General features: G+C 43.0%; 1 protein-coding gene across 2 annotated transcripts; it reads left to right on the plus strand.

Moving 5' to 3' along the window:
- LOC138968637 (uncharacterized) lies at positions 1–26,452 on the plus strand. Of its 2 annotated transcripts, none has more exons than XM_070341234.1 (8): positions 1–823; positions 4,558–4,744; positions 13,859–13,952; positions 15,938–16,100; positions 16,751–16,901; positions 17,287–17,466; positions 22,753–22,914; positions 25,800–26,452. In XM_070341234.1, exons 1-8 carry the CDS (start codon positions 554–556, stop codon positions 26,054–26,056), a joined length of 1,464 nt encoding a protein of 487 aa, XP_070197335.1. In that variant the 5' UTR covers positions 1–553; the 3' UTR covers positions 26,057–26,452. The 2 variants fall into 2 exon arrangements, with proteins under 2 accessions (XP_070197335.1, XP_070197336.1); XM_070341235.1 differs by lacking the exon at positions 1–823 and adding an exon at positions 4,363–4,463.

Below are 26,452 nucleotides of genomic sequence, written 5' to 3' on the forward strand. Positions count from 1 at the left end.
TTAGCAGTGTTTTTTTTCTTCAGTGGTTTTGCTTTTGTGGACTGCGTTTTTACTGGGAAAATGAAAAATTGTGCTGTGGTGAAAAGGACTTGAGAATAAATTGTTAAAGAAAATACAAATGAGCCAGGAAAGAATTCAGATTTGACTCGCCTTAGTCGATTAATCGGCTTTTTGTTTGAAGACGACATCAATGTGAAGATACTGGACACAACCAACGCAACAATTCATTCTGAGGACTGATTTCCTTGCTCGGGACAGGAGGAAATATTGATTACTCTGAGGGCTCATTTCATGTCATGACATGTACGTGTCACAACTGTGAATTATGGTGAAAATACCTCATTCTACAACAAAACCGTCATTGCAAATGTATAAAGCAATTCCATTGATAATGATACGAAGTAGATAAATATCATCGATGAATATATACAAAACGTGAAACAAATGCAACTTTTGTAAAACATCAAAATCGTTGATTCATCATCGAACCTGAACAATCATTCAAAGCGCACCACGGAAAATCAATTGGAATTGGACATGCAGCCAGTACTAAATGATTCGATTTGTAAGCGCAGAAAAGGGAAGCTGCTTTATAACAACTGACATAGAACCCACACACACTCATCAAGAATCACTCGGAATTGTTGTTGTGCGAGACAAATTGACACTACAAGCGGTGGTATACGAGTGTGCGTTTCTGGGAAACGCAGAGCTTCGGTTTTCAGTGTTTTATTGTTGTTATTTGTTTGAGCTTGTGGAGGTGTTTCACGGTTTTCAACACGATTCGACAATGCCTGCGTATTCTCACTATCCCGGAGCTTTGGTAAGGTTAATGCAGACACGCACGCACGCACGCACACACGCACAATCACGCACGCACGCACACACGCACTCACGAACGCACCCACGCAAGCAAGCAAGCAAGCACGCACGCACGCACGTACGCACGCAAGGTCTATCTATCTGGTCGGCAAATATATTTACAGCTTGTCCATCAATATTATGGAAATAATGTAAATGTTCATTACAGAGTCAACACTGGTGTTTATCATTGCTATCTCGTACAGTAATGGAAATTAAAGAACACATACAGTCAGTATCGCGGAATAATCTCTCTCTGTGTCTCTGTCTCTGTCTCTCTCTCTCTGCCTCTCCAGATCTCTCTCTTTCTCAGTCTCTTATTCAGGTTCTATCTCTTTCAGTCTCTCCCCTTCTCTCCCCCTCTCTAACTCTCTCTCCGTCCTCATTAAATAAAGTTCGTTCTATGTTTCTCTGTGTCTCTCTCTCTCTCTCTCTCTCTCTCTCTCGCTCTCTCTCTCGCTCGCTCTCTCTCTCTCTCTCTCTCTCTCTCTCTCTCTCTCTCTCTTTCTCGCGCGCTCTCTCAGTCTCTCTCTCTCTCTCTCGTTCTCGCTCTCTCTGTCTCCCTGTCTCTCTTCTTCTGCTTTAATATTATGCACTGCTTAGTTAATTCCCTCTTGGGCGAGGGCTGGATGAAAAAAGATCTTTGCTGTATCTACTCCATTACCCTCGAAAAATAAAGTTGGTTCGTTCGTTAGTTCGTTCGTTCGTTCTCTCTTTCTCGCTCTCTCTCTCTCTCTCTCTCTCTCTCTCTCTCTCTCTCTCTCTCTCTCTCTCGTTCTCGCTCTCTCTGTCTGTCTGTCTGTCTGTCTGTCTGTCTCTTTACCCCCCCTCCCGCCCCTATAGCCGACATTAATGATTTATAAAAAAAAAGTCAGTCCTGTTGTTTATCTTCAATATCACGATTATGTAAAGATCACATTCAGTCAGTGACGGTGGATAATCGAGCAAGACTCTCTGGTCAGCTAATAGCACTTGGTATTTTGCCCTTGGACTGGGTGGCCGAGTGGTAACGCACTTGCGCTCGGAAGCGAGAGGTTGCGAGTTCGACCCTGGGTCAGGGCGTTAGCAATTTTCTCCTCCCTTTCCCAACCTAGGTGGTGGGTTCAAGTGCTAGTCTTTCGGATGAGACGAAAAACCGAGGTCCCTTCGTGTACACTACATTGGGGTGTGCACGTTAAAGATCCCACGATTGACAAAAGGGTCTTTCCTGGCAAAATTGTATAGGCATAGATAAAAAATGTCCACCAAAATACCCGTGTGACTTGGAATAATAGGCCGTGAAAAGTAGGATATGCGCCGAAATGGCTGCGATCTGCTGGTCGATGTGAATGCGTGAGGTATTGTGTAAAAAATTCCATCTCACACGGCATAAATAGATCCCTGCGCCTTGAGTCCGAGTCTGGAGATACGCGCGCGTTATAAGACTTCATGATACAAGACTAAAAGCTTTGCTGTGAAGTGGCTCGCTCACCGGCCCGATGAGACTGACTGGGTCGAATTCCACCACTTCTACCCAGTATGTGCGTCACCACACTGAGTGTCCACACAATTGGCGATGCGTAGCGTCTCTCTCTCTCTCTCGCTCTCTCTCTCTCTCGCTCTCTCTCTCGCTCTCTCTCTCTCTCTCTCGCGCTCTCTTCCTCCCCACCCCCTTTCTCTCTCTCACACACACACACACACACACACACACACACACACACACACACACACACACACACACACACACACACACACACACATAGAGTCTATCTATGATTTTCGAAATCGTCCCAGTCAGAACTGTTAAACTCTAATATTTGTCCGGTAGCAGATTTACTACCCAACCGTGGAAGGAAATGATTGGTTTGTATTGACCTAACACGGCGTATGGTAAGCTTAGCATACCCCCATTCTGGGACCATTAATTGTGGGGTCGCCCAAAGTGGGTACTGACTACTAGTAGTCGAAATCGAGCCTGTCACCCATTGTTTAGTCACTAATCTGTACGGCAGCAGATTTTCTGGCCATGTGTTGAGCGCAGTGATTGATAATGGATTTGTACAAACCCCACACGGTCGTGCACGGTTTATCCTAGCCGCCTCCGGGTTACCATCAAAACATTATACTTATTGCCACTGTGCTGCTTTACGTGGGTTGACAGGTTAAGATTAAGAATGGTCTATGGATTAAGTAATCCTTGTTTGTTGTTGGTGGTGCAAGGGGTTTATAAGGCTTGACTCAGGTGGGGTGTGGATAAACTGAGGGGAGAAAAAAAGAGAGAAATTGACTCAAACACTTGTTTAATTAACATGGGTGATTATACTTTTAGATCCATGTTTTTCTATCTTGCGGAGACTGAGAGAAAGAGAGAGGGAGGGAGGGAGGGAGAGAGGGAGGGAGAGAGCGAGAGAGAGAGAGAGAGAGAGAAAGAGAGAGAGAGAAGTAAAAAAAAAAAAGGGGGGGGGGGAGCTGGTTTCTTTCGAAAACAATGGCATTAAAAAGAGTAAGCCTAAGGATACACTCACAACTACTACTTATAATGGAAGGGCGCTGGTTCTGCCGACGTTTAGTTTTCGAGATACTGTGTGACTGACGAAGAGCAGGACGTCACATTCCAAATAAGCACGACTATGTTGCAGGTGGAAGCCGCTGAGATTGCATTTCTTCGGGAGGTTTCCGCAAAAATAGATATTACACGATTTGCGCGAAACAGTTGAGAAGCAGACGATCTCTGAGATCTCTGTTCGTCTTGTGATAACCGTTATTTTGTATGATAACGATTCATTTGCAAACTAAAGTATACAATTTGGTGTGTCAGTGGTAAATGTAAATAGAAATGTGTAATACAGACAAAGCAAACAAATAAACTGACGTGTTCAGTTTCTCGTGAAAATGTTGCGTTGTGCGGGTGTTTGGGTGGCGGCCACGTGATGCAGTACACAAAGCAAAGTGCGGGACGGACTCTGCTCTGTGCTGTAACACTGGCAAGTTCAAAACACGACTGAGGGACATAACTTAAGTGGGGATGCGTTAACAGATACAAACAATGATTATAGTGAGTTGGAGTTGACTTGAGTTTCAACAGTTAGCATTTAAAAATTGGTAACAAAAAGTGTCTCTCTAATGGAGTAGTCTAGTGGAACTGATTCTCATGATTGCCCACTTGAAACCCTTTTCACTGATTTTTCAAAGACTGCTCGAACATACACACTGACTGCTAGAAAGAAGGGTTGTAGAACCGGGAGTCCCAGAGAGGATAATATTATAAAGAAAGAACAGTGACTCAGAGCTCGTACACAGGCAGTGGAAGAAAAGAAATGAAAGGAACTGGAAACCTTTCCACACTGACTGTGTTGACGGCTACACACACAGCCCCCCTTTCGATCGCTGATCACTAAACTCTCAAACTATGTGACGGCCGCGCGCGTGTCGCGTGTCCCCTCAAGACAACACAGGTCGCAGCGTCGTCACACGACGCCGCCGTTGCCGTGCAAGTCATGTGACAACCGAACTTCAGCCAATCAGCGAGCGTTCTGGGGTCAGGGCACAAAATGGCGACGCTCGTTCACAGCCCTGGGCAGACGACAAATTTCAATATGGGGCTCGGCAAGTTCGAAACTCGGGTAAAGTTTCCCTTTTGTGCCGAATTGAGTTAGATTTACTTTCTGTGAGTTTAACTCCTTCATTTCTAACCTCGATTTGTGTGTGTGCTTTCAGCTCGGCGACGATGTACTGACGAGTGGCTTCGCTCGGGAGTTAGAGCATTACCAAAATAAAGCGAACCCACACGATCAACAAAAGTGCGCACAGTTGCTCGCATCCCTTCACTTGGGAGGAGAACTGCACAGACAGGATGCACTCGCACGACGCCCTAAGACAGCCATGGCAGCTCTGGGCAATCTAGGTAACTACATCTCCTTTCTTTTTCTTTCCCTCGACTAACTCTCGCGAGCTCCGTACTTTTAACTCGGTATGCAAATGAGGCGCCCGAAATAGGTGGTAGCCACGGAAGGTAGATTACGCGTGTAGATATAATCGGGGCTCGAAAATCTTCTAATCATGTATGGGTAAAGTTGTGTCAGAGCCGCAGTTCTAAGCTCCGTATGTCGCTTGAGAGTTTTAAGCCGTGTCGGTTGAGCGATTTCGTGGGCGCAGTCAGGGTGTTCGGAACGCATTAGCAGAATGCACTTATGTATGTGTCGCGTACATGATCACTAAACGTTGACTGTGCACTTAAAGTGGCTGATCCGGGGCGCAGGATGCAGAATAACATAATGATTAGGCCAACAAAAAAAAATAGTCTGTTTACGGTAACCCGACCGACACTATTTTTTTCGCGCGACCCAAGACTTTTTTTTGACATTTGGGAGAAAAATAAAAAATCTTTTGTTTTTTTTGCAAAATAACGTAAAAATATGGTTTTTTGGAGAAAAAAAAATCCCGACCTACCGACCCTATTTTTGGGGCCTATGTTACCGTAAACAGACCTTTTTTTTTGGCCTTAGGCCTAAAAAAAAAATAGGTGTGGTTACGGTAACCCGACCTACCCTTTTTTTAGGGGCCGACCCTATAACTTTTTATTACATTTGTCAAAAAAAAAAAAAAGAGTGCAAAAAAACGCAATGAAAGCGAAAGCGCCCGTGTCGCACACTTATTTCCCTGTCAAGTAGGTTTAATTTGTACACATTAGAAAAAAAAGTGTAAAAAAAAAAGTGATTGCCTACCTACCTACCCTATTTTTGGGGCCTATGTTACCGTAAACAGACCTTTTTTTTTGGCCTTAGAGTCCTGGGAATGGGAGGTAAGGTCACAAACACAAACAAATACATAGACACACGGAATAATGGCCGGATGTTCAGACACACAGGCAGTAAGATCGACATAATTATATGTATGGGTTATTCTTCAGAGCTGTGTATCGATGTAAACCATGTTAACGAAAAGGATATTTCTTTAATTAACTGAGACATTTTTACCATACAAATTGATTTCATGATTAAATCATGATTCCATATACATATCCTTGGCCTGCAGAGAAAGAATTAGAATTAATACTTGCACATGTTTTTGGTCAACGTTCAGTAAATTATAAGCATTTAAAAGTTCATATTTTTTTCGTAACATGAAAACCAGAGGATGTGACATGGATTTGAACACTAACAATTTAAAAAAAAAAAAAAAAAATGTATACTATCGTTTTTGTTGAATGTCTATTATCATCTTACTGGTAGATCAATAAACAAATTAAAGAGAATACAATCTAGTTGCCATTTAATACACGTTATAATCATTTAAAGGCCGGGGAATGCATGTCACCAAAAGATACCCAGCTCTTTTACCCATATACCAATAGACGGCAGGGGCGGATCTGGGTTTTGAAAGGGGGGGGTGCAAAGTTCTTTTTTTTTTGTTTTGTATCTTATCAGCGAAGGCGCGAAGCGCCGAACCGATGGCGCGAAGCGCCGAGCATGCTAGGGGGGTCCGGGGGCATGCCCCCCCGCAATTTTTTTTTAAAAAGGAAGCAAAATTGTGCAATCTGGTGTAATCTGAGCGTGTAAAGTGCTATTTTCAGGTGATACATTTTTCTTCTTTTTTTTTTCTTCTTTTTTTTTTTTTTTTTTTTTGTCCCGCTGGGGGGGGGGGGGGGTGCAATTGCACCCATTGCACCCCCCCCCCCAGATCCGCCCCTGGACGGGACGATAAAAAAGACAGGTAGGCAAACAAATAGTTTAGACGGACAGAGAAAACAGCTAGACGGACAGAGAAAACAGCTAAACAGCTAGACGGACAGAGAAAACAGCTAGACAGACAGAGAAAACAGCTGGACGGACAGAGAAAACAGCTAGACGGACGTACAGTTAGACAGAAAAACACATCAAATCGTTTTCATAACTTTGTTTTATTAATCAAAAATAATATATATGTTTCATGAAGATTGGTCAAGTAGTTTTCTCGAAATCGCTTTACACGCACACACACAGACACACGCACAGACACACGCACACACATACACACATACACATACACACACACACACACACACACACACACATACACACACACACACGCACACACACACATACACACTGACACCACTATCCGGCCGCATCTTTGATTCCCGGTCTATGTTAAAACAATTAGTCAGAACTTGACGACGGTTGAAAAGTACTCGCGATGATAGGAAGGGCAGTCATAGCGTAATCGAACTTTGAATAAGTCATACCTGTTAAATGCTAGAACACAGCTAGCTCTGCAACAATTAAAACTGTTCTATTCAGTTATCCACTCAGCCGCGATCGTTAAGTTTACAACAGGGTTGATAGCCCTGTCAATGCAAAACCAGAGAGGTAGAGGAAGAATGGGTTGAGGTGGTGTGTGTGTGTGTGTGTGTGTGTGTGTGTGTGTGTGTGGGGGGGGTGGTGGTGGAGACGGCTCCAATGGAGTAAATGATAATTTTAGTGTAATCAAAAATGTGAAGTATGATAAATACGCTGTATGCAAAATTTTTGATGTTCGTGGTGTTTTTTTGTTTTTGTTTCTTTGTTTTTTGTTTTTTAATAAATGGAATTTCATGCTATGGTCGGTTTTAGCGAGGACTTAGACTTTGGGCTTAGTCAGGAATGTAGAATCAGGTGGTCAAGTGGTTTAAGTGGATGGATGGTGGTGTGTGTGTAAGAACTAGATTTTAGCATTCACACGAGTAGGACAAATAACAGGAACACCATGTGGCCATTACAATAATATAGTACACAAACCAAATAACACTACATCTCCCCTAATTAAGAATGGACAAAACTCAGCACAAAAACGCTTTGACTAGAATAAAACTCGAATCGAATATAAAACTAAATAGACGACGCGGAACCGAAAACGAACGCGGAACCGAAAACGAACGCGAAACCAAAATCGAACAGTTTGCACTTCACGGAAGTCCATGTGCATATCTGTTTTCAAAGATCGAGTCTTTCTCGTGGCTTCACAATGCGTCCGGATCTTGTTCGGGCAGCGTCTCCTCCAAAGGCTGGTGTGAGGTCCAGTGGCTCTTGGTCTGGGATGCGTTCCTCGGTAGCAGGGAGAGTGGCAGATGACCTTGGGACGTCACTCTGGTGTTGTTGCTGGCGACTACGGCGACGAAGCTGGTGGCGGTTCCGTCTGGTCATTGTACCGGCACTTGTCTTCACAGGGTAAGAACGGGTTGGTGTTGAAGGTGTTGTCACTTCAGCTGGACAAGGCCTTGGGTGTTTGATCCAGACTTGCTGACCCGGTGGTAGTGGCGACAGGGACCTTGCACGATGACGTCTGTCAAAGTTGGCCTTCTGCTGCATTTTCTGGTGATAGTCAGCTTCACGGAACTTCGTTTGATCCAGGGGTTTCGGTATGTACCGAGAAGGATGTGTTGAGATCCTAGTCCTAAGTTGCCTGCCGTTTAATAGTTCAGCCGGACTTAAGCCTTGTGCCAACGGTGTCGTTCTGTAGTTCATCAGGGCAATGTACGGATCTTTAGCTTTCTTCAGAAGGTTTTTGACAGTCTGTACAGCTCTCTCTGCTTCTCCATTCCCCTCAGGGCGGTAGGGACTGCTCGTCAGATGGGTGAAGCCGTACTCCTGGGAGAAGAGTCTGAACTCCCTGGAGTCATACTGAGGGCCATTGTCGGAAACAACGCACTCAGGGATCCCTTGACGAGCAAAGATGGATTTCATATGCTCTATTGTGGCTTGTGATGATGTCTTCTTCAGATGAGCGATTTCGACCCATCTTGAGAAATAGTCCACAATGGCAAGGTACTGGTGTCCGTTCAGTTCAAACAGGTCTGTTCCAATACGTTGCCATGGGTAGTCAGGTGTTGGTGTTGGTTTTAGAGGTTCAGGGTGAAGTGTTCTCCCCTTTTCACATGTTGCACAGTTTTTCACCATGCTTTCAATTGACTTCGAAAGTCCAGGCCACCAGACACTGATCTTGGCGAGAGCCCGGCACTTGACTATTCCTTGATGACCTTGATGAAGTCGCTGCAGGATGTCTGACTGGAGCTTTTTAGGTATGACCACTCTACTCTGGAACATCAGCAAACCCTGTTGGACGGTGATGTCATGCCGAGCTGTCCAGTATGCTCTCAGTTGTTGATCTTTCCTTGCTGACTCTGGCCATTTGTCGGTCTTGCAGCAGGTCTCATCTTTGTTTTGCTCCGCCCTTATCTCCTCCATTCTCTTATCTGTAGCAGGAATCGACTCAATGACTGACTGGACGAACATTATTGTCTCGACCTCCATTTGACGATCCTGTTCAGCAGGAACACCACCAGGAGCCCGAGACAGTGCGTCCGCAGTCACCAGGTTCTTTCCCGCTGTGTAGATAATGTCGTATGAGAAACACATTGTTCTCATACGAAAGCGTTGGAGGCGAGGAGTGAGCTCATCAAGTCTTTTTGTCTTCATGATAGCCAGGAGGGGTTTGTGGTCTGTTTCAATCGTGAAACGTGGGAGTCCCCGAAGAAAATCAGTGAACTTCTCACAGCACCAAGTCATGGCAAGAGCTTCCTTTTCAACCTGAGCATATCTTTGCTCTGTGCTTGTGAGTGACCTTGAGGCATAGAAAACAGGCTTCCAATTCTCTCCTTCCTTCTGTAGGAGCACACCTCCCAGGCCGAACGATGAAGCATCTGCAGAGATCTTCAGTGGCTTCTTTGGGTTGTAGTGTGTGAGTACTGGCGCGGAGCTCAGCGACACTTTGAGATCTTGGAAGGCTTTCTCTTGAGGTGCTCCCCATATCCAGTCATTCTCCGACTTGAGAAGTTCTCGTAGTGGCTTTGTGTTTTCTGCAAGGTTGGAGGTGAACTTGCCAACATGATTAATCATTCCCAAAAATCGACGTAACTCAGGAACGTTCTCTGGTCTTGGGAAGTTGTTGATGGCGTCAACCTTGTCAGGGTCAATCCTGATTCCTTCAACTGAGACAATGTGTCCAAGGAACTTCATCTCTTTTGTTGAAAAGACACATTTGTCGTTGAGGGTGACACCGGCTTTCTGAAGTTTTTCCAGGACTGTGTGGAGTCGACTGTCGTGCTCCAGCTTGTCTTTCCCGCTGATGAGTACATCATCGATGTCCACTATGATCCCTGGAATCCCTGCTAGGATGTGTGTCATCTCACGGTGGAATATTTCAGGTCCGGAGTTGATTCCGAATGGCAGTCGTTTGTAACAGTACCTCCCGAATGGGGTAATAAACGTGGTCAGCTCTTGGGACTCATCTGCCAGTGGTATTTGATGGAAACCACTGTTGCAGTCCAGCTTGCTGAATAACGTGGCTCCTGCCAGCTGTGCGAGGAGTTCATCTGTGGTGGGAAGAGGAAAGTTTTCCCGTCGCACTGACTCATTGAGTTTGGTAAGGTCAACGCAAACTCGTACTTTCTCATTGGCCTTTGGTACGACCACAATGGGTGCACACCATTCTGTTGGTGTAGTGACAGGCCTTATTACGTCCAGTTCCTCCAGTCGCTTCAGCTCATCTTTGACCTTCTGTTGCATTGGCAGGGGGATGCGTCTGGGTGCAGAGACTGCAAAAGGTATAGCGTTTTCCTTCATTGCGATCTTGTATGTGTGCCCAAGTTTTCCAAGACCCTCAAACAGCTTTGGGAAGTCATCTTTAATGGATGTCTTGGGTGTTTCCACAGTGTTGATTCTCTCAAGGAGTTGAAGAGCTTCAATCGCTGGTCTCCCCAGTAAAGGTTCCTTGAGGTTTTCAATGACGTACATATCTTGTACTGTGTTGGTCTTCTTTGTTGACAGAGTAGCCGTGAACTGTCCAACAACGTTTATCTTTGTCTGTCCTGGGCCGAAAAGTTTCTTGCTTGTTTTGGACACAGCTGTAGAATCTTTTCTGAAGTAGCGCTCTGGGACGACTGATACATCTGCTCCTGTATCGACACGGAACTTGACACGTTGTCCATTGACTTCAATGTCGGCATGCCAAAGATCTTCCTTCAAACTGTTGACTGTGGCTGTCTCATTGGATGTTATGGATCCAAGAATGACGTCATCATCGTCCTCTTCCACCTGTCGAACAGAGTTTTTCGAACGGCATACAACGGCATAATGTCCTCGTTTTGAACATACTCTACATTCTGCTTCTCGTGCGGGGCAGTCTTTCCGGTTGTGCTTTGGTGACTTTCCACATCTGTCACACTTGTTCCCGTTCGACTGCGGTTTGCTGCTGTTGCTTTGATATGGTTGGTGACTACGACTCTGACCCTGCTGGCCTTTGTCCTTTTTGGGGAATCTTCTTCCTCCTTGTAGTCTCTGGACTTGCGCAGAATCAGCACCTGACATGGACTGCATCTGTTGTTGCGATGTCTCATGTGCCCTGCCGATCTCCAAGCAGTCACTCAGTGAGAGTTTCTTTCTTTCAAGTAGCTTCTCTCTGAGTTTGTCTTCTCTGACACCAACGACGATCTGATCTCGAATCATTCTGTCTGTTTGTGCCTCGAAATTGCAACTCTTGGCAAGCTGGCGTAAGCAGGCAATGTAGGCTTCAATAGTCTCCCCTTGCTCTTGCTTTCGTGAATGGAATTTGTATGACTCATACGCCTCATGAGCTTCCCCCACGCAGAAATCTTCAAACTTCTTCAAGACAACTGCGAGGTCCTGTCTGTGGCCTTCTTCCTCAAAGTGGAGTCCATCAAAAATGTCCATAGCATCTTCACCGATAGTGGCGAGAAAGACAGCACACTGGAACGCGTTTTCCTCCTTAGACAGACGACTGGCAATAGCATAATTTTCCCACTGCCGTCTAAACTTCTTCCAGTTGTGTGACAAATTTGATCCAACTTCCAGCTTGGTAGGGGCTGGTACACTAGCTGTGAACTGTTTCACTGGTGCTTGTTCCTGTGGCATGTTGCTTCAGTGTTTGTTACAACTTAGTCAGTCAATTACTTCTCATGCCAAAACGAAAACTCTACTCACGCAAATCTTCTTGTTTTTTACTGTCTGACACCATGTAGAATCAGGTGGTCAAGTGGTTTGAGTGGATGGATGGTGGTGTGTGTATAAGAACTAGATTTTAGCATTCACACGAGTAGGACAAATAACAGGAACACCATGTGGCCATTACAGGAAGTGTCTATTTACCCAAAACTCCATAGTCTTAATATAGTACACAAACCAAATAACACTACAAGGAAAAGACTAGATGTGAAGACAGGACGAAAGAAACAGTGATCGAGCATCAACCGCGAAGAGCTTTCTGTACTAAAAATCCGACTTCGGTGTCCTGATGGTATGAGTCAATACAAGGTTGCATAGAAGTCGCATATGGTGCTGTGGCGTTACGAACGTTCACAATATTTTAACGGAAAACCGTTACAACGTCCATTCTAAGGTTCTCTTTGCTCTAAATGATTGTACAAATTCAGAAGAGGGCCTTTGTCATCTTCCTGCGAACACATACATACATACATACACCACCACCCTCGTCTCGATTCCCCGTCTATGTTAACACATTAAGTCAAAACTTGACTAAATATAAAAAGCAATACTAGCGCTTAGAGTCTTATTTCAGCCTGTACCTCGAAGTCGCATTTAACTCTAATCTAGTTATCTTCTTCAAGACATTAATGGCACGTAAAGAGTATGTAATTTGTCAAATGAGTTCTGTTTAGTTCTTGGTAGTCGCACAAATCGTCAGAATCTTACCCACACCCCTCTTCCTCCAGACACACTCACCCCCCCCTCCCCCCTCCCCGCTCCATTTTCTCGCCAGCGACTTTTGTTTTTTATGTTAACCCCAACGATGTACCCACTTTTACAGAAATTATCGAGTATACATTTCATCAATGTCGTCTGGAAAATATCGAGTACATGGCGATCTTAAAGAACGCTATGATCGAGTGTCTTTGCTTGCAGGAAATGTTTTGAGACCTTTTAAGTTTTTACCTCTTCAACATTTAACTGTCGATGCGTTTCAAACAAAGTAATATTATTTATGTTGACAAACTAAAACGTTTTTCCCAGACGTTTCCTGTTTTTACTCGATAAAGACTCTTTTATATATCGATGTGTGTCTAATGGAGAGATAATGCATTTGATATTGAGCAACACAAATCCTTTGCAAATTTCAGTACCGTTTACAGAGTAAACAAGTGAATCTCGATAAAAACTCACTATACATGTACATCTCTCGTTGAACGCTCAAGCAAAGCCTTTCTTTAGCCCCGTCCCCCTTTTTTTTGCACGAGAGTTATGTTTCCATTCCCCTTTTGTTCCGCTCACGTAGCCGGTCTGTAACGTTCGTGACTATGACCCCCTAAAATGTGCGGCACGATTGGGGCGAAGCAACAATGGAATTATTGCAATTTTATCGAGTCGACGCGCTGGGTCGGTTAATGGTTATAGATCCGAGGCCTGTCAGTGGCGGAATTTATAAAAAGTACAAGTGTTTCGTTGTGAGGTCGTGGTGCATTTTATTGTTAGGTTTTGTGCCTTCTCTCTTGAATTCACAAAGCTTTTACATTGAGCGTACAGTTACACGTTGAACTATTGATTTATTTGTAGTGGTTTTTTGTTCTCTCTCCGTATTTCTTAATTCTCACACGTTCTTTTACCCTAAAGTACATTATAATTATCTTTTTATTTGCCTTAGTTGGATTATTATAGTTGTCATTTTGTGTGAGTGTATTTGTTTTTTGGGTGTGATTTGGATTAAACGAAAAGCCTCGTCACGACTTCAATTTTAACATCAGCAGACAACAACCTGAAAAATACGCGGTGCCATTAAGGGGGGGGGGGGGGGGGGGGGGTGGGATTGGGCAGCCACTGTACCCTTGTCTCATTTTGGAAGTCCCTTCGTCTCATAAAGCGTTCTTTAATTGAACCCGAAGCTAACATTCCGAAGATTCAGTGCCAAAGCTTCGCGCAGCAAGCATCGTGAAGTGGACTTCGTGAATTGGACTTCACCTAATTAGTACATGTATCATGCTTTACACTTGGTCCATCTTACTTATTTTTGTGTGCATGTTGATGTTACACAGGTGTGCCAGATATCAAGCACGTGACACGGCCGTACGAGACGACCCACCAGAGGGAGTATGTGCCTCGCCCTGATGCCGACGTCAGGGCTGTCCGGTAAGCAACCCGTAGCAAAGGTGGGCCAATGATTTAAAGGCCCACTCCGTCTCGTGAAGGCAATTTACCTCATTGTTTCAGAGCTGGCGAGGCTATAACATGGAATAAGACCATTCCTCCACTTGGCCATTTATAAAAAAAAGAAGAACAGCCTGGGTGGTCTCTGTGCACAGTGGTATGTAAAAAAAAAAAAAGAAAAAGAAAGAAATAATGTCTCAAATTCATTTATTAATAATCACAGCAACGAGCCAGGGTGTTGATTTTTGGTATGTTTGTTTGTTTGTTTGTTTGTTTGCTTAACGCCCAGCCGACCACAAAGGGCCATATCAGGGCGGTGCTGCTTTGACATATAACGTGCGCCACACACAAGACGGAAGTCGCAGCACAGGCTTCATGTCTCACCCAGTCACATTATTCTGACACCGGACCAACCAGTCCTAGCACTAACCCCATAATGCCAGACGCCAGGCGGAGCAGCCACTAGATTGCCAATTTTAAAGTCTTAGGTATGACCCGGCCGGGGTTCGAACCCACGACCTCCTGCTCACTGGGCGGACGCCTTACCACTAGGCCACCGTGTTGCGGTTTGATTTTTGGTATGTGACCAAGTTGAGTGAAGGACTTATCCCATGTTAATTAAAGTCCATATCTGAGACAGTGAGGCGAAATGTTTTCAGGAGGCGGAGTGGGCTTTTAAATCTTTTCAAGGATAATTATTAATTTGCATAGGCTATACATGTACGGGAAGGGCTCCTAATATGGACCGCTTTTTGTTTCATGCTGATAACTAGCTTGTTTTCTTGCGAAGAAGTTTCATTTTGTGTTTGGTAGTCCTGCTCTCGTAGGTTAACCGTTAGGTCTAATTAGAGTAAAATAGCTTTGATAGACATTCAGAAAAAATCAAATACAGAAAAAATCACAAATGGTACATATTAGGAACCTGGGCGCCTAATATGGACCAGTGGAGAGGCCTTCACGAATCGCTGTAAAAAGCCCCCTATACTTCAAAATAACATGATACAACTTAGTGTGCAGGTCAGACTAATTAAAATATGCTTTAGATTTATCTGTTTTGGGTTGATGAGAGCATTATTTGAAGCACACCAGGAAACTAAAGAAGCTTATCAAAAACATAGTAAAAATAAGTGAAATTATCAACTTCCACGAAAAGAAGACTATTTGTTATATTTTTTTGAAATCTCGAGTGCTAGTTATAGGTTATTTTCAGCAAGCTTCTTAATGAATTAATGAAAATAGCATTTAGCTTTTATTTTCTTCGATTTGTTGAAGGTGGTCCATATTAGGGGACTCACACATACTTTGATATTTTGCTATTATGTTTTGTTTGCAGTAAAAACTCGGGATCAACACTGCTAAAATGTAACAAATATGGTCTTAGCTGTCATATATAGCAATTTTTGTGTGATAACATCTTTGGCTATGGACAGAAACGAGTCCGATTTAGGCGGCAAATTGAGAGTGAACGCTTCCAAAGGTGAAACAAAGAGAAAAAGTCTAAAGGTTTTGTGGTTTGTGTTTCTGCAACTGTTTTGACATGTGCAAGTTATCCAGAGAGGGTGAATAAAGCGAATGAAATTGTTTTGAGCGCTCTAGCGCCGTTAGTTTGTCAGAACCGGAGGTGGTCCATATTAGGAGCCGGTCCATATTAGGAGCCTTTCCCCTACGTAAGTTCAGGTGACACTCAGCGGGATTTTGAGACCGACACAGGTGTGTGTGTGTGTGTGTGTGTGTGTGTGTGTGTGTGTGAGAGAGATAGAAAGAAAGAGAGAGAGTGTATGTGTGTGGTGTTTAAATATGCGTGCGTGCATGGGCGGCGCTTATCGATGTATCCGTGCTTTTTGCACGCGTGTGTGAACACACTTTGTCGTCAAAGCCTACAGCTCTAAAACCCTAAAATCTCTTTCTTATACCTGACAAAAAAATATCCGCTCTAAGATTTTCTTTGTTTTTCCGTGACGTATCAGGCCAATGACGTCACAAGGGTTCACGGAGCCCGACACCGTACCGCAGGCGGTGCACAACACGCACTATGACGACGAGTTTTGTCACAAAAACCAGCGTCCCGCCAGTCCCTACCGCTCCGGTACTTCCTCGGGCAATCGTAACAACAAACCACACCCACCCAAGGTGAGGCTCAATACACGATTTTCGGAAATAACTCCGTCAGGGTTGTATGGGTTGTGAAAGAGTGAATACCCTTGCTTTTCCTCTGACAAATAACTTCACACGTACTCCTGTCCACGTGTTTCCGACACACCCCTCGCTAGTGTTTGGCCCCTCCAATGTTTGTCCGAGTAAAAAAGCTAGGGCATTCACTCTTTTACAACTCATACAAACCCGACAGAGTTATTTCCGGAATTAGTCTATTGTGCTGTGTTACTTCTTATCAATCTACTTTTTGTGTTTTTGGTAGTAAGCCAGGCTACAAAATCACATCCACTTGAAACGATACTTCATTCATTTCTTGTTGAAAAAGTCTCTGAACCAGAATTACATAAAATCACAGATCCTCCTCCTCGCCGTCGCCCTAATAATCACATCTCAAAGTGAAATAAACCACTCGAAATAAGACTTTATTCATCACGTCATGACATAAAAATCAAAGATAAGGATCATCATGAACGTCGACGTGGGTGTCGTCCTCCTTCTCGTCATCATCACCATCATCGTCGTCATTATCTTCTTCCTCGTCATCATCATCATCATCATTATCAGCAAAATCCACCACCACCACCACCAAGTAATAAAATGTTGTTCTCTTTCTCTGTGATACCCAGTCGTTCATGGTGTGGAAGTTCCCCAGCAAGCGACACCAGTACCCCGACTCCTCGCCTTGGTCAGAAGAAATGACCAACGAGAAACTCAACCAGGTTACCAAGAGACTCTCTCGGTCCACCTACCAGAACGATTACCTGGGCATTCCTCAAGGTACATGTGGGCTGGAGGGATGGATGGATGGATGGAGAGAGGAGAGAGGAGAGAGGAAGGAGAAAGGAGAGAGGAGAGAGAGAGAGAGAGACAGAGACAGAGACAGAGAGAGAAAGAGAGAGAGAGAGAGAGAGAGAGAGAGAGAGAGAGAGAGAGAGAGAGAGAGAGAGAGAGAGAGAGAGACAGAGTGTCTCCCTATCGACTCTCCATTTTACTTCAGTTTGTCATCATTTTTTTGCTGAGGAAGACTTCGGTCTCAACCGGTCCGATTTATTGTTTCCGTTTTCGTGTTTGTATTGTTATCTTGTTCTAGTCCTTCTCACCTGCAGTCTCTTTTTATTTTTTATTTTTATTTTTTATTTTTTATATTGTTTGTCTGTGACAGGGTTTCAAGTGAAGAGTGCCTACGCGCACCTGCCGCCGGACTGGAGGGAGCGCGTGCCTTACACCGTCAACACCTTTCAGCGCTCCAGCTTCCGGAACCCGCACCAGCAGCCCGAGCACGTGCTGCCCGTCAACCGCTACGGCAGCAACCAAAAGAAACACCTCTCCTCCGTCGGCGTCAGTAAGTAAAAAAAAAAAAAAAAAATAGAAAGAGAGAATGCTTTATGTCCTACAGGCTAAATATTTCGCCTCTTAAGGATCGGATGTGGGTTATATGATAATTCAAGTTTTGCGCCCTCACGGCTTTTGATGAGATACACAAGTGTATGCGTGTTTAAGTAGTATCAGCCATCTGCACTTATGGCAGAATGACCGAGGTCTTTTATGCGCCATTGTGGTGACACGGGGGTAGGACATGGCTCTCGTCTCTGGGTCTGCACATAAAGTTGACCCGTGTCCGTCCCGGCCCGATTTCGAACCTGCTAAGTTAGGATCAAAAGTCCAGTGATCTACCAACTGAGCTACCGGGCCCCCGTCACTAAATCACAGCGTAGGGGAAGGGCTCCTAATATGGACCACTTTTTGTTTCATGCTGATAACTAGCTTGTTTTCTTGCGAAGAAGTTTCATTATGTGTTTGGTAGTCCTTCTCTCTTAGGTTAACCGCTAGGCCTAATTAGAGTGATATAGCTTTGATATATATTCAGCAAAAATTAAATACAGAAAAAAAAACATATGGTCCATATTAGGAGCCTGGGCGCCTAATATGGACCACTAAAGCGGCCTTCTCGAATCACTGTAAAAAGCCCCCTATCCTTCAGAATAACATGATACAACTTAGTGTGCAACGCAAAATATGCTTTAGATTTATCTGTTTCGGGTTGATGAGAGCATTATTTGAAGCACACCAGGAAACTAAAGAAACTCATCAAAAACAGAGTGAAAATAAGTGAAATTATCAACTTCTACAAAAAGAAGACTATTTGTGATATATTTTTTAAATCTCGAAGGCTAGTTATAGGTTATTTCCAGCAAGCTTCTGAATTAATTAATGAAAATAGCATTTAGCTTTTATTTTCTTCGATTTGTTGAAGGTGGTCCATATTAGGGGACTCACACATACTTTGATATTTTGCTATTATTTTTTGTTTGCAGTAGAAACTCGGGGTCAACACTGCTAAAATGTAACAAATACGGTCTTAGCTGTCATATATAGCAATTTTTGTGTGATAAAAACTTTGGCTGTGGACAGAAACGAGTCCGTTTTAGGCGGCAAATTTAGAGTGAACCCTGCCAAAAGTGAAAAAAAAGAGAAAAAGCCAACGGTTTTCAGGTTTGTGTTTCTGCAACTGTTTTGACATGGGAAAGTTATCCAGAGAGGGTGAATACAGCCAATGAAATTGTTTTAAGCGCTCTAGCGCCGTTAGTTTGTCAGAACAGGAGGTGGTCCATATTAGGAGCCGGTCCACATTAGAAGCCCTTCCCCTACTTTCTTTTTTAAAGCCGCTACGGCAACAACCACAGTACACACCTCTCCTCCGTCGGCGTCAGTAAGTCTTCTTCTTCTTCTCGTTCGCTCCTTCAAGACATCCACTCATGTGGCACGCACGAATGCCGCCCTCTTCTTTACGGTCACCAGGTTGCCAAACAGCTTCTCCTGCAGGCCAAGCTTTTCATTCTTTGTTCTCCTGCAGCGGGTAATCTTGTAGAAGGTGTGCTGTTTTCATTGGCGTCAGTAAGTCACAGCGTCCATTCTCTCAAAGACATCCGACACCGATTAAACAACCGTTAAAAATCGCCAATATTTTGCCTGATGTATGTTTAAAGTCTGACAAAACAAATGTGTTAAAATCAGAGAAATCGATCGTTGCGTTTTTAAGATACAGCCTCATGAATATGTTGACATTTCACGTTTTTTTTTAAATCAGGGTAGACTATTGGATATGGGATCTAACTAATTAATTAAAATCACAAATACTTGTTTTTGTATGTGGGGTAAATACCGACTTTGTGCACATAAAAATGATGGGTTTTGTTACGAATAAGTGTTTCCATTCTTTCTGAAATGGCTAATATTCGTTAATTTACATGACGTTTTACGTGCTAAAAATAGACCACCTGCTCACTTCAACTGAATATATCTGCTAATAGAACCGTTAAATTTTCATAAAAGTTTGACATAATGCACACCTGGGTCTACACAATTAGATACACACACACAAAACATTCGATCGTTACATTTTTGCATAAGTTTACAAAACGTAACCCTAACCCAATTTATAATTTTAGTACAAAAGAAGGTTGACATTATGACACTCGTTGCGTATGGAAAATACGCTTGAATCTAATGATTTTGTTGTTGTTACATATTCGTTGTGTGTTACATCAAATCGATATTGTTAGGCATCTGTCCGTGTTTCCATCCGTCCGTCCGTTCGTCCGTCCGTCCGTATGTCCGTCCGTCACACTTTTGATCGCTAATAACTCCTGGGTTTGTAGGCCCGTTATCGTGAAATTTGTAATGACATATACCATTGTTATGGTATATATGTGGTTAACATTTCTACCCAATGGCAAGTACCGAGGTTGCACACGGTTTAGCGCTCACACGTCATTTCCTTTGCCTATACCTCCAGCGTTTCTTGACCGATTCACCACAAATTTCGTGTCGATGTGGATATGCTGATGCTTAAACCTGGCGCAACACTTCAAAAACATTGCTTAAAAATCGTTGGAGTTGTAACTGAAACAAAGCATGGGCGACCGCTCAATCGCTGAGCGCAGCTAGAGGTGTTCGACCCAAGCGTACGGATAGGCATAGAAATTAAAGCGCTTACCTCTCACGCTAGCATAAGGCGTTTGGCTGCCAGTCGGGGCGACATTATATTAATATTATATTATTATTATTATCATTATTACCATTATTATCATTGTTGTTGTTTTTGTTGTTGTACTTGCTGTTGTTGTTGTTGTTGTTGTTGTTGTTGTTGCCTGTGTAATTGTAATGTGCTTGTATTATTATTATTTTTTTTATACATGAGAAATGATTGCGTGTTGTTTTTATGTAGTTTTCATTTATATGGTTTATATCTATAAAAACGCTATAAAAGTTAAAGAAACCGGCGCATGAGAGATCTCCCCATAGCCCGTGAATGCATTACCCAAACTACAAACAGCTGTGTCAGATGTATTATGGACTAGTCAAACGCTAGTGACAAATGACGAAAACAATTTACCTGTAGGACTTTGTCGAATGTGAAATGCAATGAATCACGTGAAAGAAGCTGGATGGGGTTTCGCACCCATTGATTATAATCAGAGACGGGTAAGTATGTGTGTGTGTGTGTGTGTGTGTGTGTGTGTGTGTGTGTGTGTGTGTGTGTGTGTGTGTGTGTGTGTGTGTGTGTCTTTGTGTGTTTTGGGATAAATTGTTAGTTTGTCTTTTGAGCACTAACGCGTATTTATGTGTGAAGTGTTTTTACCGTGTGCTTTTCTGACATTGCTATTGTATAATAGCCAGCAAAAGTGACGGTCATGATGGTAAATTGAGATCAGTTGCATAATTTTCATAAATGCATGTCCACTTTTATCAATCAATCGAGCAGTTGTAATGATAAGATGCTCAAGATAGAAAAAACACAGACTGAATCAACCGCAATGCATCTATATATATATATATATATACGACTTGTGTGTGTGTGTGTGTGTGTGTGTGTGTGTGTCTGTCTGTCTGTTCGCGATGCACGGCCAAAGTTCTCGGTGGATCTTTTTCAAATTTGGACACCGTATTCAGCTACACCCCGGGCACAACCTCATCGATGAGATATTTTAAAACGTGCTCTCAGCGCGCAGCGCTGAACCGATTTTGGTTTTTCTGTTCATCTTCCCAAATCCATTCCCAGTAACTCTTCCTTATCTTCTCCAGTGTTTTGCGTTTATCTCCCTTCCTTCGTGTGGCGTCAATCCATATTCCCGTTACTATTTTTAGAAGGTCACTGTCCACAACGCTTTCATCCCGGCGAAGCCGGATATTCCCGTTACTATTTTTAGGAGGTCACTGTCCACAACGCTTTCATCCCGGCAAAGCCGGGTATTCCTCTACTTCGCCGGGTACCCGGCGTATTCCTGCTCTACTTCTTCCCGGCGAAGCTGGGTATCCCGGCGAAGCGGGTAATCATCTAGTATACAATAAACAAAACAAATCTAGCCAGGCAAAACTGATGCTACCCCAATATTGCACTGTTGCAGTGGAAGAAGAAAATCCAATTATCTATATGTTGTGTGGTAGGTAAAAGCAGTTGAACCAATTGTGTATATCTACCATTGAGTTGATATATCAACATGCCTTTAGAAAAACACGCACGTGCATCACACAGTCCCACACACATGCGTGCGCGCGCGCACACGCATTCACGCACAAACACACACACGCACAGATACACGCACGCACAAATACACATGCACGCATTGACGCACGTACGCACGCATACACAAACACACACGCACGCCCACACACATATACACACACACACACACACACACACACACACGTGCTGGCACACGCATTCACGCACAAACACACACACGCACAGATACACGCACGCACAAATACACATGCACGCATTGACGCACGTACGCACGCATACACAAACACACACACACACGCCCACACACATATACACACACACACATTCACACACACACACACACACACACACACGTTTCTGATAATAATCGTTGGGTGGGAAACCCAGTCCATTTATATCCGTTTTAAATTTGCATAATAAGTCGTACATAAAGAGTACACAAAGAGGTTATTTCATGTGAGAAGAAAAACAACAAACGAGATTGCGAATGATGCACCATATCCATCGCTAAATACATCAACGATAAAATCTCTCTCTCTCTCTCTCTCTCTCTCTCTCTCTCTCTCTCTCTCTCTCTCTCTCTCTCTCTCTCTCTCTCTCTCTCTCTCTCTCTCTTGTGACTCATACAATCTGAACTCAGAAACAAATACTCAGCACGTGGAGTTGGTTTTCGGTATGTGTCCAAGCGGAAGGAATGTATTATCCTATGCAACAGGCTACAACGACCCGTGGCTTGTTCACATGATCGTTTACGGTTTATCTTGATGGAACGAAGCTTTAAAATATGAGACGAACAAAGGGAGGGAAGCTTCACGGGGCACGAGGCAATTTTACAGTTAGCTGGGTTTACCGGGAACCAACCTTGCTAGCATTTTCATTAGAACCCCCTTTTTAGAATCTTTACAAATCTGAAAAACATCATGTCTTAAAAAGGGGGTATATTTACAGAGAATAAGTATGAACAGAACATCTGAGCATTCATGGTCTTGAAAAGGAGGGAATCTTTAAATTGTGGAGTCTTAAAAGGGGGGTTCCACAGTAAGTACTTCCGTATTTAAAATACACTGTAAGACTTTCTCGTTTTCTATTGCTTCAATCCAGTTCCCACAGCCAACACGCGGGCTCTAGACATCCGGGCACGCACGACCTATGACCGCATGTACAACGACACTGCGCCAGAGGTGGCGCTGCAGGCTCGTGACGTCAGCAGGTTCCTTGTAGCGGACTCCATCCGGCTGCAGCACGAGAAGCCATTCGCTCAAGGTACGCGGTACTCTGCGGTATTTCCTGTTTATTTATTTTGTATGGTGTTTTTTTTTTGTTAGCTTTTGTTGTAATGCTCCTTTTTGTTTTGCTATCAGATTTTAAAACAAGAAAATCCTTCATGTTGTCAGCCTCAAAAAGACAGCGAATGTTTCACGAGAGAACTCCTCCTAACAGAGAAACCATCTCAATTAGCCAGTCTCTTCGGCTCACACATCCATCCCCCCTCCCCCACACACACACAAGGACGCAACACCACACACACTGTGGCATACAAGGACGTATCCACACCCACATAAGGACGCAAAGCGACACACTGTGACACACAAGGACGCATCCACCAACAAACACAGCGCAACACACACATAAGGACACAAGGACGCACACATCAGTTAGTGTTTGGCTTAATTGGCAAAAAATATGGCTGCTTCCTTTAAGTTTTTCTTTAATTGCTGTTGATGTATATTTCTCTATGTTAAGTTAAAAAAATAGTTTTGATAAAACATTTTTGGACATAATTGATGTTGTGTTTACCTTTTACACTTGTCGAACACTTTTTTTTAATAGATTTTGAGAAATTTCCTGCTTTTCGAGTTTTACGAAATCGTTATTTACTGTTGTCAGTGTCGCATTTCCAGAACAGGTTTTAACCCCAATTATTGCTGTCTACTCTTTGTATTTTCACATTAAATGTTTTAGTTTCAGCATCGATGCCATGCAGAATATCAGTGTAACGATTTAGACACCCACATGAAGGTATTAATTTAGAACGTGATATTCTGGTTTGGCTTTTGATAAATCTCACAACTTTCTGGCCTGATTTTGAGCACCTGTCAATTGCTTGAGTGTTGGCGCACTGGCGAAACTTTGCAAGCTGATTTGAATATTGCTTGATAGTTGAGTGATTCTTCAACGGCAACAATATTCTCTGAAAAAAAACTAAGTTTTTGTTTGCACAGGAGTGCCTGTGTGGATTTGCATTTCCACTGAGTGGTGTGGTGTGAAAACCAGTTTTTGTGACAACTTATCCTTCTTTTCATGTAGAGTACAGCCCCTGCCCAAAGTCACAAACCCTACCCCCCCCCCCCCCCTCACCTCAAACCCCTCCCTGAATCTAAAGATGTTTGTGATTTCTTTTGAGGATGGAGCTAATCCAATAATAAAACAATAATTTGAAAATAATTTCTCGTTAGCATGCAGCATAACAACCGAAGGCGACAGGGAAAAAAATTGGAATTTATGAAAACCATTTAGATGGCATACTCTTCAACCACAATGAAGATATTGTCCAGATTGAATGAGGATTTTTGTTCGCATCACTGTACTGGAGAAAGGGTTGTAAACAATTTTTAGAAAACGAATATCTGTGCATTTAATGTGGAAGGAATATTGTCTTTGAGCAGAGTTTGTATATTGCTGCAGGAAGTGGTCCTCGCTTTATTTCACTGAAGGAATTGAAATTTTAGGTTTCTGTAGCAAGAATGTTTAAAAACTATACTGCACTGGAGATAGAATAATATTGGATTCCATTCGAAATAGTGCTTAAAAACTACTGTTCTGAAGAAAGTGAAATTCTAGATTCTAGTGGGAAGATTTCAAACTACAGTACTGCAGAAAGTGGAATGTAGATTACAGTATAAAGAGTACTTAAAAAACTTCTTCACTGAAGGATGTGGAATTGTAGATGCCAGTAGGAAGATTCCTTGAAAACTACTGTACTGAAGAAAATTGAACTGTAGATTCCATTAGGATGTGTGCTTGAAAACCACTGTACCGAAGGCAGTGAAATTGTAGATTCTAGTGGGAGATTTCTTGAAAACAACAGTACTGCAGGAAGTGAAATTGTAGATTACAGTAGGAAGGGCGCTTGAAAACCTGTGAAGGCAATGACATTGTAGATTCCATTTGGATGTGTGCTTGGAAAACACTGTACCGAGGGCAGTGAAATTGTAGATTCTGGTGGGAAGATTTCTTGAAAACTACAGTACTGCAGAAAGTGGAATTGTAGATTAAAGTAGGAAGGGCGCTTAAAAATTACAGTTCTCAAGAATGTGAAATTATAGATTCGAGTAAGAAGAGTGCTTGAAAACTACTGTACTGAAGGAAGTGAAATTTTAAATTCCAGAAGGAAGATTTCTTCAAAACTTCTTTACTGAAGGCAGTGAAATTGTAGATTCCAGTAGGAAGATTTCTTGAAAATTTCTTTACTGAAGGAAGTTTCTTTCTTTCTTTATTTGGTGTTTAACGTCGTTTTCAACCATGAAGGTTATATCGCGACGGGGAAAGGGGGGAGATGGGATAGAGCCACTTGTCAATTGTTTCTTGTTCACAAAAGCACTAATCAAAAATTTGCTCCAGGGGCTGCAACGTAGTACAATATATTACCTTACTGGGAGAATGCAAGTTTCCAGTACAAAGGACTTAACATTTCTTACATACTGCTTGACTAAAATCTTTACAAAAATTGACTATATTCTATACAAGAAACACTTAACAAGGGTAAAAGGAGAAACAGAATCCGTTAGTCGCCTCTTACGACATGCTGGGGAGCATCGGGTAAATTCTTCCCCCTAACCCGCGGGGGGTACTGAAGGAAGTGAAATTGTAGATTCCAGTAGGAAGATTTCTTGAAAACTACTGTACTGAAGGAAGTGAAATTGTAGATTCCTGAAGAAAGATTACTTGAAAACTCCGGAAGGTGGTAGAATTGTAGACTCCAGTAGGAAGAGTTCTTGAAAAATACAGTACTGATGGAAGTAGGATTATATATACAGTACCAGTATACAGAGGTTTTGAAAACTACTGTTCTGAAGAAATTGCAGATTCCCGTAAAATTGTTGAAAGCACCTGAAGTGAAGGAAAGGGTTATTGTACATTGCTTACAGAAAGACTCGAGACACCAATGGGACATTACGAGGATATGAGGAGAGAAGGAGCCCGAACGTGCCCGGTTCCTGCTCCACCCAGACACAAACGATCGTCGGGCACGCCAACATATCGGGCACATGCCCGGGTGCCCGAAGCCACGGCTATCTGCTATGGCAATGCCTACGATACGTTTCAGTACAAGTTGGATAAGGGTCCCACTCCGCCCCCGTCGCATATCTCTGTACCTTACTCCCCGCCCTTATTTCTGGGCTAGAATATTGTTTTCGTTTTGTTTTTAATGTAGATAGACTCATAAATAGCTCATGCGCTTCATATATTTTGAATGCGAGAAAGTTGTGCACGTGAATAAATCTAGCCCTAAAATATATGCTTCCAGATTAATCTTGTTGTAAACACCTTGGTGAGTTTGGTTTTTGCACTAATGTGAATTTGTTGGAAACATCAATTAAATTGTACTAGTAAAAATGCGTGTGAAGTTCTGGGATAAGAATGTTCACAAAATTGTTATTTCATGTCGTTGATATTTGACAGTGATGTTTTTGGCCGTGTATGAGTGGGCATGCACAGAGAGCACTGACGTGATCGGTAACATTTAACAATGTTTTATGATCTGTTCACATGTTTCTGTTTCTTTAAGTTTAAGTGAGGG

Source organism: Littorina saxatilis, linkage group LG6 (genome assembly GCF_037325665.1).
Source record: "Littorina saxatilis isolate snail1 linkage group LG6, US_GU_Lsax_2.0, whole genome shotgun sequence".
Lineage (NCBI taxonomy): Eukaryota > Metazoa > Mollusca > Gastropoda > Littorinimorpha > Littorinidae > Littorina > Littorina saxatilis.